The sequence below is a fragment of the Meleagris gallopavo genome, chromosome 1 (assembly GCF_000146605.3).
Source record: "Meleagris gallopavo isolate NT-WF06-2002-E0010 breed Aviagen turkey brand Nicholas breeding stock chromosome 1, Turkey_5.1, whole genome shotgun sequence".
Taxonomy (NCBI): Eukaryota; Metazoa; Chordata; class Aves; order Galliformes; family Phasianidae; genus Meleagris; species Meleagris gallopavo.
Genome location: NC_015011.2, coordinates 78,184,729 through 78,201,595, shown reverse-complemented (window position 1 = coordinate 78,201,595; position 16,867 = coordinate 78,184,729). Strand labels below are relative to the sequence as shown.

General features: G+C 38.9%; 1 protein-coding gene across 3 annotated transcripts in view; it reads left to right on the top strand.

Moving 5' to 3' along the window:
* Positions 1–6: 6 nt before the first annotated feature.
* MAATS1 (MYCBP associated and testis expressed 1) overlaps positions 7–16,867 on the top strand; it is a 36,820-nt gene continuing 19,959 nt past the window's right edge. Inside the window, exons 1-10 of one of the 3 annotated variants that reach the window (XM_010719052.3) lie at positions 7–52; positions 322–398; positions 2,542–2,699; positions 5,953–6,036; positions 8,011–8,067; positions 8,949–9,130; positions 10,058–10,235; positions 10,553–10,710; positions 10,968–11,150; positions 11,263–11,405. In XM_010719052.3, the coding sequence (XP_010717354.1) occupies positions 2,566–2,699; positions 5,953–6,036; positions 8,011–8,067; positions 8,949–9,130; positions 10,058–10,235; positions 10,553–10,710; positions 10,968–11,150; positions 11,263–11,405 (1,119 nt within the window). In that variant the 5' untranslated portion in view covers positions 7–52; positions 322–398; positions 2,542–2,565. The other 2 variants (XM_019618561.2, XM_019618565.2) reach the window with 2 other exon arrangements.

Genomic DNA, 16,867 nt, shown 5'->3' with positions numbered 1-16,867 from the left:
CGTCTCCGCATCCCGCGGGCGGCTTCCGGTCGGACTCACCGCTGCCTCCACGGTACTCCCCCCAGCGCGCGGCCCCCGGGGCGGGGGGACTGGAGTGGCCAGGCCCAGCATCCCCGCGGGGAGAGGCCACGGCCTTCGGGTGTCCGTCTCCGCCCGTGGCGGGGGTCTGGTAGCGGGACAGCTATGCAGCCGCAGGGGTTGACTGCCCGTCCGTTTTTAACCTCTTTGGGCAGACTTTTAAAGAGGGAAAGGATCCTGAGCGGTGTCCCATGCTGGTTCCTTCTGTGTGTAACTAGATCCTTTTGTTCATTTATCTTTCAGACCCTCAGTACGCGCTACCGAGTGAGAAGGGCCATTCAAAGGCAAATGCCCACGTTCAGCTTGTCAGTGAGAAGTTGGTAGGTGTTTGCCAAAGAGAGCACACCTGGTACGCCTGGTTTTCCACGTATGTGCACACAAATGGATAGAACCTTATTTACTCCCTTAAAGCAACAACCTACACAGCAAAGGAAGGAAAGTTAGGAATTTTACCTGACATAAAAGACAACGCAGGGAGCACCTTATTGCTGGCTGGGATGACTGTAGCAGCAGCCTAGAAATGCCCAGTTTCATATCCTGGATAGTTTCCAAAATTGCATGTAGGTATTTTTAATAACATACCATCAAATGCTGATAAACATTAGCTTGCATATGGCATTAAGATCTAATAAAACAAATGGACAATTGTTGGGCTGTTGTTCGAATACAGCTGTTAAAATGTGTTATTTCACAGTGCCCTCTCCTGTACCTAGGGATGTACTTGCATTTGCAGCTCAAGGTAACATACTCAAACAGCTTGAAATCTACTAAGTATCAACAGCTAAGCAGCCTGTAACAGGTTGCAAACCCATCCTGATTCTTCTAGGTTTGCATAGCTCAGCTTCCCAGCTAAGCTCTTAGTTAGCCCATGCTTAGCTCTCCCACTGTCCTCCTGCTATCAGTATTCAACCTAGCTAGTTTAAAACCAGCTAGGGCACATCCTTAGGGAACTGCAGTCACATCTTTGGACAGCAGTGATCAATGTCTGGACAGGCTGCATATAGGCAGAATGCCAAGAAAAAGCAAATTTGCTACAGCAAGACTGCAGCAGCACAATGAATTGGATTTTAAACAAAGAGCCCTCCTGAAACTCTGTGCTTGACTGAGCGTACAAAGCAGATATTTGAAACTCTGAAAGTCCATTCCTATCCAGCAAGGAGAAATTCCCCCAAATGAAACATTTTTTTGAAAAATGTTTCTGGATGTCTCTTACCTAGTTATGTCAGGTTTTTGTGTATGTATATATATATCTACGTGACAGAGATGTGTGCTTGTCCACCCCTCTGCGCAGAGACACATGGAACTGTCATCATAAAGATCCTTGCAACAGTGTGGCTGTGCCAACAGTTCAGGCGCAACAAGTAAGCAGATGCACTGTCACAAAGGTTGTGAATGTCATAGATGTAATGTTGCAGATGGGTATGGTGACATACTCTGATTTCTATAAAATGTTTTTTAAGTGTGTGAATCACCAAGTGCGTAACGTGCTATACAAAACAAAACAACTTTGAATTCCTGGTCTATAGCATCACAAAATGGGGTGGGCAGAGGCTGAGCTAATGCTGGTTTATAAGCACTTCTGAACTCTTAGAACTTGAATTCCCTTCCAAGAGAAATAAAACAAAAATGCAGTCTCACGCCCAGAAAGCAGTTACTCATAGAAGGTTGCCAAGGTCTTCATAATCTGACACACTCTGATGAGTTAGTGTGCTTGAAATGTCACTGTTATCCTATATGTGTGCGAGTTACTATCCACTGAAATGAAAGGGGTAATGTGCAATTCAAAACAGATTTCAAGCTCTACAGAAGCCAGTGCATCTACATCACTTATAATTGAGTCACAATTACAAAGATTTATTGGTAACCATAAATCTTCAGATTTAAGGCATATCTACCAAGGGAAATCAGTGCTCCAGAAGAAAGAGTGTGGATTTTTAATGTGATCTTTTTTTGTGTGCTAACTCCCATCAAGCTATTTTTAGCACATGCTAAAATTATTGTATTATAAGATAATGTAATTTTACTCTCTAAGTAAAATAACTGCTTCTTCATTTCTAGAGCACACCTAGTGGGAGGGAGTTACATGGGGTAATCTGCTAGAAGTTCACATTCCTGCATATTCACAGTTTCTGCACACTAACTTCTTTATGTAACAAAACTGTTAGACCCTTGGATTTGTAGTATAAGTTTAGATACTGGAAAACAGCCAGAAGACATATCTGTGCATCTGCTGCTAGTCTGGTATGCTCCACATCTTGAGAAGTACCATCTAATCGGCTGCAGTCATTTGCATGTGTATGCCTTCTTCTTTCCTCCTCCCATATGTCTGTAAATAACACCAGCCTTTTCTATGGACTGCTTGTATATACATATACTCACCAGCACCAGCTGAAATTCTGATACTTTAATGCTCTTTGAAATGACTAAAGCACCGCTTCTTCTTTGTGTCCACACAAACATTAGGTAAAAGTACCAGTTTTCACAAGTATGCTTAGTAGCTTGATCCATTTCCCGGGCTATGGTCTGTGCTTGGAGGGCAAAGATGCAGTGCCTCCATTTATTGACCGAAGATGGACAGACAGGGCTCAGCAGCGCCTGAAGGCTCTTCAGCAGCTTGCAGTGTAAGTGTTTCATGCTTGGGTAATTTAAAACAAACATGCAAACAAAAACAACAAAAACCCTGACGCGCTGAAGTGGTGTTGACTGCAATTTGCTCCTACTTATATTGCCCTTGAAATTAAGAGACTGCAGCTGTTGTGGAGTGTTGTTGCCCATGTGTTTCTTACAGGGTGGACATTACACATTCCTTCATCCCTGTGCGATCTGCTCTGCAGAAGCTGCTGGCAAAATGAAGAGTAATTCAATCTCTTATAGATCAGACAAGTTGCAAAGTCTTCACTGGCTCACGAGTTACTTCAGTGGTAGCTGTTCTCTTTTAGTCCTAGGAACTTGCAGCTGGTTGGATTGCTTTTGCTGTTCATTCAAGCATGTATGGTGCTTGAACTGGGACATGCATTTACAGTTCAGAAGTTTTTTGTATGACTTTTCTCTTGGCATTGCAATTTGCACTTCTAATTCAGCAAATATTTAAGCTATCATTTGAGTTTTGCCACAGTATGCGTCTTTAAGAGTCTTCACTCTTGAGTGTAGCAACACTCAAGAATGCAGGCATTAGCCTGGCTACTTGTTTTCAGGGTGTTTTTGTTTGTTTTTTTTTTTTGCTGCCCTAACTAACTTTAGACCATGGGCTCTTCATACGATATATTCTCTGGTTTTGTTAACTGAGTTTTACCACTTGCCAGAAAGTAATCAAGGAAGCTTAAGAGTGATATGAAGAATTTCACACCTATTTCTGTTCAGTTTTGAAAGCATACTCTTCTCATTTCTGCAACAAAGTAATACTTTGGAGGTGTTTTGTTTGTTTGTTTTTTCTTATTTTCAGCAATTCAAACTGTCCCCAGCACATGAATACCTCAGTGGCTTCTTCTATTTTGCTTGCTATTCTGTAACAGGAACCTTTTTGAAACCTTAAGTGTTTTAAAATTACATTTACATTTCAACAACATATATTTGCAAAATATCTTGCAATTAGTAGAAAAAAATATATATAAAGAGAGAGAAATACATCCCTTCTATTTCAGCCTGCACTGGTTGACAGTACTGCTAGTGAAGATGATAGAATTATTTTCCAGCTGTCTTCTCAGTAGTTGTGTTGCTTCTGCAAGGTTATCAGGAATGAATGCTCGTTTATTTCAGCAAAGTCAGCAAATGTAAGTCAAGGACTTGGAAGAGGCAGGATCTGAGGAATAAAAGAGGCTGTTTCACTGGGTTCCCATTGTGCCTATAATGTATCATAACAGGGTGAATAGCTTATACTAATAAAATTAGATCTTAAGAATAAGTGCCCACCTGTGCTGAATGAAACATAAATCCATCTAACAGCAGCACTCATACATAGAGTCAGCTAGTGGAACTAGCCATCAGCTCAGTTAACTCATTAGAATTTCAAACACGACTTTACAATAATAGGTTGATTAGTGCTGAGTAAGTATCTACTATTATCGCACAGCATCTTGAACCCATCTCCTCTCCTTTGTTACATGATGTGACTAAAAATGCTGGGAAGAGATGACCTTGTCAGTAAACTGTATGTCACAGGAGATGTAGGAAGCATTACTCTGCAGGCATTGCTGTAGTTTGTAGCCATATGGTTGGCTCCTTGAATTCCACAGCACAGTTCACAGGGCTTATGAGGTCTTTGAAGACAGTTGATGTCACTATGCAGTCTCTGTTTTGATCCCAGCTGTCAAGCAATATTATGCATTATTTACCTTATTTCTGTCAATGAGGCTCCGTATTTAAAATTAAGTGGCAGCAACTAACTCGATTACCCAGAATCCTATACACTTAAGGTCAGAATTGTTGTAAGTTATCAAAAAAAATATTAGGAAAACATAACCTTCAGGATTGGCCTTACAAACAATTTAATGATTGACCTTAATAGCACAACATACTACTTAAAAACAATAACAACAACAGGAAAAACACCACAGTTTTGTTTTTTTCAAGGTTGCAGGTAGAGAAGAGTAAGACTGGAATATGAAGTAGCTGTGAAATCTAAAGGCAGTCCTGACATAGCCTTCAAAGGACTCAGTCTCAAACATTCCCTCACTGATTGCCTCAATAGACCACCTGGTTTTAAAATAAAGACCTCATGGCTTTAAAAGAAAGAAAACCAAGATGTTATAGTGATAAATGTAAATGGTCTGACTACTGTAAATTCAAGATGGAGAAAATGAAGAAACACTATTGATGTACTTATTTCAGCATAATTTTTGAAACATTCACATGATCAGCATAATTTTTTTTCCTGTATTAGAGATCTGAAATTGAAGTCATTGAATCATAGAATCACTCAGATTGGAAAAGACCTTAAAGATCATGAAGTCCAACCACAACCTAACCGTACTACCCTAACAACCTTCTGCTAAATCATGTCCCTGAGCAGAATGCAGAGAAATACTAGCATGGTATCTTTGCCATGAAAGATTGTCTCCTTCCCAAGGGCATAAAATAACTCAATTTCAGAATTTACCATCCTGAAAGTTCTCCATCTGATACCTTCTGGGGATATGCTCTCTGAAGGAAGGGCAATCTAATGCTAACTCTACAAGCCCATTTGACTCAGTGTGGTTGTGTCTTCCTGTTCAACACAAAAAGTCCCTCCATATGTACTTGCAATCATATAACACTGTTAACAAGAATTTACTTCAGAGAGCTTGGGTTTCTTCGAGAAAAAAAAAAAACAACTGATCACATGCATATCCCAGGACCTCTCATTTGTTAATCCAAAGGTCATAGGTCATTCCTCCCTTCTTTCCTCATTGTTGACTCTAAGCTTTCTCACACTTGTTTAAAATCCTTAGCTACTTTTAGAAGGCAGCAAATTGTAGTCTCCACTTTGTTCGCTGTGTACGTATTTTCTGTTATGGAAAGTTTTTCACTTTAAGAAAATGAGCTTGGCCCCCCAACTCCCAGTAGAAGTATTTTTTAGGTTAAGCAGTTAGGCCTTGTCATGACAGGTACATAAAGAATTTTTATTAAATCTGGCTGGTGGCTTTTTTTCTGCCAGGGAAATAACACAAAAAAGTGTGAAACTGTCTTGCTATATATGTAAGTATGAAAAAAGCAAAATATAATTGCTTGCGTATGTATGTGAATTTTGTGGAATTTATAATATGCATGTTTGGATTGTGCAACTGGAGAAGTAGAAAGAAATGAATGATGATGCATAAGAAAAAAAAGTCAGGACTGTTCTGAATATATTTCATGAGAAAAGAATCTGTACTACTTTCCCTGTATTTTGGCTTTCAGAGGTCAAACTTCTCTTCAGATACCCCATATGGTATATGAAGATCCTGAAGTTAGTGGAAGGAATCGTTACAAATATTTTGCAAGGTAAGCAATGAACTAATTTGAAACAGAGTTCTGAAGCTTGATTTTGTGAAGTTTATATAATATTTAAATGTTCAAGTCTTTTCTCCTTTTTTATTTCTCTCTCTCTCTCTCTCTCTCTTTTCTTTCTTTCTCTTTTTTTTTTTGGTCTTTTCTGTCTCTTTACATTCACACTGTCCAAGAATTTTCAGGTAATGAGTTACTGTATGAAGCATTCTGTACTTAATAATTATTTGTAGAAAGCTTCAGGCAAACTAAACCACCATGGCTCTCCAAAGTCCTGCAAAGGTGCCTTCTAGAGAAGGCACAGAAGGCACTTTTAAACTCCCTGTTTTTTTCCAAGAGCAGAATGAGATTAAAGGGAATCTTTAATTAACTTTTCATCCATGTTCTCTCTACTGCGGTACTGCTCTGTTCCTGCCAGAATTACACTGCAGTTAGCACTAGAATCATGATCTAAACCAACAGCTAGCAACAAACATTCTCAACTTAGTCACGTGTGCTTTGTGTTAAATCCATTTGTAGAGATAGCTATTGGCCAATACATCCACTTTAAATCCCATAAAAATTGTATGTTATTAACATTCTTTAAAGCTACTGTAATAGAGTCCATTCCTTCTGATGGGACCTTGATGTCTGGTTAGCTTAGCTGTAACATTGACAGAGTAGAGTCATAGAGTGGTCCAAGCCCCCTGCTATAGGCAAGGACACCTCCCTCGAGACTAAGTTGCTCAAAGCCCCATCCAGTCTGGTTTTGACTCTTTGAAGGGGGAAAAGTAGAACAGTACAGTAGTAGTCACCTGCAAAAAGTCTTATGCACAGCTTTTGTTAATTGAAAGCTTTTAGTTCATCTGGTTGCTTTAGAAAAAGAAAATGAAGGACTGTGTGTTAAAGAATCAGAACAAAAGTATTCCTAATTCATCAGTTGTTCTTTATAATATTCCATTAAATCTTGACTGTAAATAGAAAGCATTTCTCATTTATAAAAACTATATGTTTAAAACATTATATAAAATATTATTTAAGGGGGAATGACTGTTTACATGGGTTGATTGTCATAGGACCAGTGGGAATGGTTTTAAACTGAAACAGGGGAGGTTTAGGTTAGATGTTAGGAGGAAGTTTTTCACTCAGAGGGTGGTGACACACTGGAACAGGTTGCCCAAGGAGGCTGTGGATGCCCCATCCCTGGAGGCATTCAAGGCCAGGCTGGATGTGGCTCTGGGCAGCCTGGTCTGGTGGTTGGTGACCCTGCACACAGCAGGGAGTTTGAAACTAGGTGATCTTTGAGTTCCTTTTCAACCAGGCCATTCTATGGTAATCACAGTATACCAATTCTACACTTTTTTCAAGTTCCAGACATGCAAAGTTCTCTAGTTGTAATGTCTTTTAAGTCTCTCAGAGGCTTAGGAGGATTGCTATGGAGCAACAACATGCAAACTATAAGAATGCATAAGAAACAGTTCTTACTATGAATACTTCGTTTTCGTCCAGTCTTAGTGTACATCACTATATAATAAATATATTAGGTCTACTTTCGCTTTTTCTAATGGGCAACTTGGAAGTAGTCCACTGGTGCACAGGATCTCTATGCTGTTGAAAATCACTGACTTAATTTGCTTTGCTGTTGGTGACTCCTCATTTCCTAGCACACCACAGATCACTGTAATTCTTCTGAAATCACAACTGAATCAGTATCGAAAGCTGTAAGGAAAATCAAGATTTTGAATCGGAAAATACTTTTAAATTTTTTTCATGCTCTGTCTGAAGAATAGCACTCGTTCCTTCTGTTGAAGTATTATTTAGCTGTGAAAGGATTCTTGAATATTCAGGCACAACATGCAGGTTCAGATTCTGAGTTGTGGAAAATCAGTGCAACTCCACTGAAATTAATGAACTGCAGTTTTTCTAAGCTATAATGATCTTTTATGCCTCATGGCTATTGACTTGCCTCTTTGTTCTTTTTTTTTTTTTCAGACCTCTTGTCCCTCCTAACAAGCTGCTTCCACTAGATGTTTCTTATGTGACTGCAAAGTAAGTATTGGCTTCTGGAACAAAACTGTTGTAATAGGCCACAGCTCACCTGAAAATGATTGGTTAGCTACTTAGCTAGTGATTAATGGTTTTTGTAACGAATGACAGGAAATACTTGTTAATGATAGAGTCTGTTCACTGTTGAGAATTCCTGGGTGAGCAGGTGGCTGCCTCGTTTGGTGCTTGCTTGCAGTAGGTAAGCAGTGCTTTCTGATAGAAGAGGTATGTCAAGATTATGAGGCCTGAAACAGGATGCCAAGCATCTCTGAATCTTACAAGAAATACCTCTACAGAGGATTCTCCAGTGCAGCATTAAATACTATTGAAAATTCTCCTGACTTTTTTTTACAATTTCTGCAATAGCTGCAATACTGTTCAATTGTATAGAGCATCCATTGAGTAGAGTAATGTGGTAGTCTGATGAGATTTGCAATGCAGATCAAAGAATGCAAGTGGAGTCAATGGAAGTTGCAACTGCTTGCACCAGAACTGACTTTTGTTCTGGAAATGTTGGAAAGGCAAACATGTAAGTTAAACTGAAGCAGCGCTCCTTCATTTTATACTCAGCCATCAGTTGCATTTTGTGCCTATTAGAAGCAGTGCTTTAGAATGAATACATAGGGAAGATTTGCATGTTATAATTAAAGAGAGCTGAAACTGGAAGATTTCTGGTTTGCTTATATAAAGAGGGAGCTTTCAAAGGATTTAGTGTTACCTCTGTCTGCTTTTACTGAAGATAATGGATTTAACATGAATGATATCAAAATTCAGATGAAACAATGCACATTTGAATGTGGTACCTTTGACATAGTGCTGCATCTCTGTTTTGTTTTGTTCTTTTAAATGTGACAAATGTTCTTCCATCTTTCATCACTTTTTAGGACAGAGCCCATTGTCTATTTATCTACAAGAGACAATGAGATCTTTGGTCCCAAAATACGAACTTTCGGCACACAGACCGATTACAGGGATGGTGAAGCCCAGACAGATCCATATTCCCCTGAATATGTAGTTCCCAGTGGCTCAGTCCCTGAGCTTCTGACGCTTGCTACTCTCACTTGGGGTGAGTTGCAGAATCAAGATAAATTGTAATAGTTATATCCCCCCTTTAGCAGCAGGTTCTCCTTTATTCAATGTCAGGTTTCAAGTCTACTTGTACCTTTGGTATGGTAGCCCTTTGCAGTCTTCCTTTAGGGCACAATAAAGTGATAATGGCCTGAAGTAGAATCTAGAAAGGTTCAGGCTGCACATTAGGAAACATTTCCTTCCAAAAGAGTGATAATGCATTGGAAGAGATTGCCCAGGGAGGTGGTGGAGTCACTGTCTCTGGAAGTCTTCAAAAAAAGTGTAGACGTGACACTGAGGGACATGGTTTAGTAGACATTATGGTGATGGGTTGATAGTTGGACTAGATTATCTTAATGATCTTTTCCAAGCTTAATGATTCTATGATTTTATCTATTTTTAAAATAGGTATGGTATTCACATATTTAATAGTGCTCTTCTGAGGCATTTAATAAAGAGCTTTGAGTATAAAAAGGTCACGTGTTTTACAAGTATGAACTAGTAGAAGTTTTCCACTTACCCTCTGTTCTTCGGTTGTTCTGAGCTAGACATCAGTAAGAAAATAAGAATGCTTCTGCGGAAGAATACAGCCTGTGGTCCTCATCTCCCAGTGTTTCATCTACAGTAGTGATGAGTACTGGGGGGATGACACAGTAAGTGCTCATTCTCAGAAAATGTCTTCCTTTCCAGCCTGCAGTAGAGGAATGAAGAGATAGCATTCATGTCAACTAAGCTATAGCAACGACAGGTCCAACCATTTCTCACATTATAGCATTCTACTGGTTTTGGATGTATTTACTTCTGCCTATTGGCCTTTCTGCATCTCTTTAACATAGGCGTTTGTGCCCATGAAGCCCTCTAATACTTTAGTGCTCTGGTGGATTGACAGTTCTTCTAAAGAGCTACTGTTTCTTGTCCCCGTAAGGTCGGGGACTACCAGCAGGACTAGCCGAAGTGGAGATGATTGAACGTGCCCGGGAAAAACGTGCATGGGAAGCAACTCTTCCAGCCATGGACAGCGCCTCAAACATCGCAAAGAGGAGGAAAATGATGGATGAGATGGAGAGGAAGGAATGGGCTTTCAGAGAACAGGAAATAGAAAAGTGAGAGACCAGTTATACACTTTCTTTCTTTTAATTATGACCTGAAGAGAAAAGAAATAAGAAGGGTTAGCGGATTGGCTGGAGGGTACAAACCTTTGATTTCTGCAGAAATCCCCTGATTTTCAGAAGGGATATTTTTGTTAAATTTAATATGAGATTGCTACTACTGCAGTCTTTTCAACAGGTTTATACTTTTAAAAGTGAAAGATTAAAAATGAGATACGCAATATGAACTGTGTGTAAAGCCATCGGCTGGTACATTGCACAGAACACTGCAGAGTACTCTAAATCATACCTGGCCTTTCTTTTCCTTAAAGGTTGCAAGAGATTCGACTGGAAGTCTTTAAGAAGCTGCTGAAGAGGCGAGAGGAGAAACAGAATGAGCTGGATGCCAAGCGCTTGGATGACCACTGGCAAAATCATCAGAAGGCTAAAGAAGAGAAAATAAAAAAGATTCAGCATGATTTTGCACTGAGTATGTTTGAAAACCAGGGAGAGCGCAGTATGAGATTTAGTTTTCAAACAAGCCCTTTCTATTTTCACAAAGTTGCAGTCTTTGTTCAAGATGAAACGAGTAGCAACCACAATATAGATATGCATGGCCAGCATGTGTTCTGAGCAAACTGGCCGTGTTTTATATTATCCAGCAGGAGCCTTTGTGAATTTCTGAAGTTGAGGCTTTTAAAAACTATTTGTATGAAGAAAGTTCTTACATTCGTGTATCCTTTTCAGTGCTCAGGAAACTGATAGCTAAGAGGAAGAATGTGATGGGGAAGCTGGAGAGACGAGATATCATCAAAGAGTATACTAACTTTGCATCACAAACATATGCTCCTTTGTCTAGGATTGGTTATTTCCCAGACAACCATTCTGAACGCTACGTTGTAAAAAACTTCTACCTTAACACCTTTGCAGGTAAGGCATTTTGGAAGACTTAGTTGCTATGAGATATTTATTAAAAACACTAACAAACTTCAAATTTTGCTCTCCATCACTCTGTTACTTAGTTGCTCTTTGTTTCTCTTAGGACTGTGCGAACTGGAAGCATCTCTCCCAGATTCTGTCACCCAGGTTGAAATTAAAGCTCCAAAGCCTAAAAACAACATCACTAAGACTGGATATATTAAAAGATCAGCAAGACTAGAAGTGGAGCTGGCACTGGTTCACCAGGTATGGAGGTGCATCCAGCAGTATGTCAGTTCCTTTCAGGCTTGAACTGCTCCAAAATGCTTTTAGGAAGACCAAACGTGTAAGCAATCTCCCAATTTGCTGCGCTAAATTCGTATTTTGTCTAAGACAACTTCAAGGACAGAGTGTATGAGACATTCAGTCTGTTGTAGACATGACCAGCACTGCTCTGGAACTCAGTCTGTTAGTACTCTTTTAGCAAGAGCATCTGTGGTTCTGCTTCGGCCTTCTAGAAAACAAGCATAGCTGCTTCTGTCTTCCTACAGATTTGGCATTTGGACTGGGATGTGCTATATCAATTAGAAAGTGTGTCCTGCAATTTGCTCATTCTCTTTTCTCCCTTGCACATGTGGCAAGCCTGCTGGTTACATTGCCAAACTAATAATGATTAAGTAAATCAAATGTGAACTCATAGTCTAAAAGTTTTTTTTACATTTTTAAAAATGTGCATTCTAAGTACATATTGTAAAAATACGTGTGGCAAAGCATGATTGAAATGGCCGCAGTCATAAAATTGGATCAGAGTAGAGGATTTATATCACTGTTATTCCTAAACAACAGTATCATATCGTAGTGCTTTGTATATCTTAATTTATCACAACTGTTCATGCAAATGAGATGTCCATATATGCAATTAACCACTGAGGAAAGAAACACCTTATTTGCATCTACAATCACAATGTTAGTAAATTAAGTACTCCTTTAAGTATGCTCCTTATGAGGGTTACCTTTCTTTAAAATCAGGCTTATTCTTACTGGCTGATGCATCTCTAAAAAGTACTAAGCTTGGCAAACGTTACTAATTTTTACTTTACAAATTTTTCTTTAGTGAAAAATATTTCAAATTTGGAAATTATATGTATAGCATTCTTGGTTTAGTGTAATTAATTAATAGTCAGTTGAATAATATTGAAATTGAAATATTGCTCTGAGAAAACAATCACATCGCTTCAAGTTTAAATTTTACTGGACGTTGTAAAAGATTAAGCATTGTATCTGATTGTTACTCAGATAGAAAATCTTCAAGAAAGTCTGGAGTGCTACAGGAAGTGTCAGGAACATTGGTTGACTACAGATTTGGAGAAGAGAACATGACACTATTGAAGAGGTTTGAGCTTGGGTACTTTCCACATAAGATAGTGATCATATATACTCATGATCATGACGTGTGCGGTAGCTCTCATGGACAGCAGAATGTTAGCCTGAGTTTTCAAGACTGAAATCTAAGTACAACAATTGTATTCTGTTTTCAAAATACTTCTTATAGTTTGAAAGACCACAGTGGAATGTCTGAAGTGTAGCCACTGGTGAGAAATATGCCATAATAGAGACTGCTAATGTAATAATGTCTCTTCAAAGACGAAACGATAGCCAAAAGGAATGGAATGCAGAACTAAAGCAGACAATACTGCATCTTTTCTTCTGTGGTACATCACTTGGGCTATATTGATTTATACCAGCTGAGAGGCTAGCACAACAAAAACTCATTTCCCCTCCACAAAAAGGCAAAATATATGTTCTTTTAAAGTCACAAAACATTTCCTTTGCAGGCAGAGATAATAAACCTGCACAAAATTTAACTACTAATTTTAGAAATACAAAACTAGACACAAAGCTAGTCAGTCCAAACTAGCAGAAAGTAGTATCACACTGCTAGAGACTCAGCCACCATTAAACATATTTTCTGCTCAGAGCAACAAGAGAATAAACAATTTTATCATAGCAGTCAATTTTCAGAATTGCAAGTATTTTTGCCTTGGTTAGCTTTCAAGCTCTGTGGTGATGTTGCTGATTAGTTCTCCCGTCAGAGCCTTTGGATCCCTAATTGTAGCAGCTGTAGCATGTTCTCTGGCTTAGCAGGGGCCTCTATGACTGGTCCAGCCCATAAGCTACTGGTGCTGTTGAAAAGTGGGCAGTGAAGGGCACAGAGTGCTTGATTAACAGAATTTAGCACTTGAGAGGACAGCAGTCAGACCACTTGGTTTGAACAATCTCAAGCCTGCCAATAGCCTCCTCTGGCATATGAAAGAGGTTTAAAGCAGATAGTTGGGGATCATCTTAAAAGGACTATGTTGCTTTGTATGATTTCTACAGCCAAGCAGCTAGACCAGTTTTCTCTTCAAAATCCTCTATTTAGTGCTGTCCCAGCACTCAGTCCGGAAATTTTCTCCCTTAATTTTGGAAATGACACAGTACTCTAGTAAACTCAGTGTGTGTAATCATCTAGCTTTGGAATGAGCTTCCTTCTGTTTTTTTGTTTTGTTTTGTTTTTGCTGGCTAATCTCTGGAAGGAGGCAGCAAAAGAGGAGGAATGTTAGACTTTGTCATTAGAAGTAGTTGGTTTTAATAAAGAAAATCTGCAAGACGTGCTTCTCTGGCAAAAAAAAAAAAAAAAAGTGGAAAGTTGGACTAATTCTCCTCATTGTATTCCTCTTGGATTGCCATACTGAGCATCTTCCTAAAGTTAAAGGCTATAAAAAGGGACAAGAGATTATCCAGGGAACTACAGAAAGGGTGTATGTCCAGAAGAACAGCTTCCTCCAGAAATGAAACTAATCAAAAAAGAAATGATTTTAGAGGAATATCCTGAAACCTTTTGCAAGAGTATTGTTTAACTTCAGTGTTCTTTGAATAATTCTCTAAAACAAGAGAACGTGGCTGAAACAGGATTTACAGTAACAGCTATGTTCTGTACCTTAAACCAAATCTGTAAAAGGACAAGGAAAGCCAGTTTTTAGCCAGCACAAATAGTCATGCTTAAGGGAATGTAAGTGAACCATTATACAACCTTAAGTGATAATCAAAGGCATTCATTTAGTTCAAAAAAGAGATAATGCATTGATGTAGCTAATTATCACAGAAAATAAATGCAACTAGGGAACTGGATACACCAAGGAACAAAGGAGCTACTAGAATAAATCCCAGTGCAGAGCAGTGCATGACTGCAGGCTGACCATGGTGCTCTGATGACTCAGAAGAGATGAAGTGTCAGATAGTTTCAAAGTGCTGGATCCTGATGACGTCAGAACAGAGCATCTCTCACCTCAGCATCAAGTGCGACTCTCATCATGGCTATTTTCCTTCAGCCCATTTTTGGAAGGAGGTGGAGAGATAGGATAGCCAAGAATATCTCTGGAGAAAATCTGTGCCAGCTTCAAAGAGTAGGAAAACCCATTAAAGCAGTTATCTCTCCATCACATTGGTAGTTGGCTGATTCTCAGGCAGATTCTAAGAGCTATCACGTCAGATTTGAACAGCCAAGATGCAGCAGGCATGCTGCATTGCAAAGTAAGTATTCAGTCTGGCCTTGGTGATCTCACCTTTCTCATTCATGGGCAAAAAGGAAGGAAAAGACACAATTATATATTCTGTTGTATATGAAAATAAGAGATGGTGTCCTGTGAACATGATTAAAGAGAAGGTAGATAATGAAGAAATCTAACAGATGGTTTCCTTGTAAGGAGAGTTGTTTCTCAAGCCACTATCCTGTAAAGAGTTCTGCTTCTGTCGGAAGCCAGCCAAAAGAGCAAAGTGTTTGGCCAAAAGCGGAGGTGCCATTTCCTATTCACTGCATTCATTAGGAAAATGAAAAGGAGGTGAAAGATTTAGTTGATCCTTCCCTGTCCAATCCAATCAGACTTTACCATGACTCTGAACCTACTACTTGAAGGAAGAAACATAGTCTACCTCAGAAATGTTAGCATGTGAGAGGTAGGCAGTACTTTTTGAAATACGTTGCTTAGAACTTTAGCACATTTTTCTAAGTCTTAAGAAAATATTTGTATAGCAATTCTTCTATTCTGATTTCTCTGTGTGGAATGGAAAAATGGTCACTTGTTAAGGTAAGCAGAATGGGTTAATGCCAGAAACACACCTTCTTCTTTTTGTACACTGAAGTCTTAAAATAACTTAAAACCTCAGGTTTGAGAAAGCAAATGGTAACCATTTTTGACTTAGTAAAGATAACAAAGCAGCACTAGCTTGTGCTGACATGAAAGCTTACAGCCACTTCTGGGAACTGCAGTGCTTCTCAAAGCTACATTTATAAAAATTCCTGCTTGTCAGAAGTGTTTGTAGATTTTCTGGCTTTAAAAGTTTTAATTCTGGTTGTGCTTTGTTATTCTGGTTAACAAGATGTATTTTTAAAGAGAAAGGTTTTATCAGATAAATTCTTATGAATGCAACGTTGTATTAACAAACGTAGGAGCCACTGTTTTGAAAATTATCACAATTATAAGGGATTTTTTTCTTTCACGTTTTTCCCTGTCATGCAAAACACCTTATAAATCATAGCAAGCACTACTATATTCTTCATGCCAGAAAGCTCTAAGGTCATCAAATACAAGAAAGGGTTCAGAAGATGTAACATTTTTGATCTATAGCCATTTTGTGTGGCTTATATACAGTTTATAGGCTTTGACTTTTGCATTATTAACACGGTCCATTTCAGAAGTTTCACTATTCAAGCATTTTACCCCCTCCACCTAGAAGACCCTCTACTTTTCTGCACCCATTAATTATCCTAGTCTGAATGTTTAGCTCAAATATTCAAGAAGAGTTTTGTACAATGACCACTGGTGTTTCAAAACTTGCAAGTGCCACCTATTTTCTGTTACTGGAGAAAGAAATGCTGTGTGGGATTTCTTTTCTTTGTTTCCTTGGATTTTATTTTTCTTTTTTTATATTTGACTGTATCTGTGCAACGTACCTTCTCTAAAAATAAATGAATAGGTAAAAACAGAAGAATAAAATAAAAGGTCTCTTTGCTGAAATATGTCTGTTCTTATAGTCGTAAAGACCAAAGATCCAACCTGTGCAGCAGTAAGATTATATTTCAGAAAGAAGATTAAATGTGTGTAGACAGGTGTTGCAGTGCCATTGGAAGAGATTATTTGAATACCTTGCAATTAAGTAGCTTGCAAGGAGCATTTGGCAGGACTTTGTCTGTATAAATGGTGTGGAAATATCTTGAAGTGGCTGAGACCTTGGTGGCAATTTCAGCTTCCAGCCTGCTTAGGCCTACAAGTTTTGGCATCTGCCACCAAGCAGCTGCAAGCAGAGTAAAGTGCACTTTTCATGGTGAATTTTCCTGGTAGGAGGAAGTTCTCAGGCAAGCTTATTTTCCTTTTTTGCCTTTAATCTACTTATGCAGTTGCTGTGAGTGCTGCTGGGCAGAGGAGAGTTTCAGAGCATATTTTCCAAAGAGGTCCTGGATCATTCAGTACAGCCCTACGCACAAACAGGATATCATACAGGGATATTTTCCCAAGGAGGGAGCACAGAACAGTGACTCTTGGAGTGAACCCCTTTACTAGTGGCTACATAACACTTTCAACCTGCAGTAACAGTCGTTATACCTATAGTTAAAGACAAAAAGCTTATAACCATTTTCTTCAATACATAAACTGTAATTAAATTGTGATATTCTTACCCATGCTTTGAAA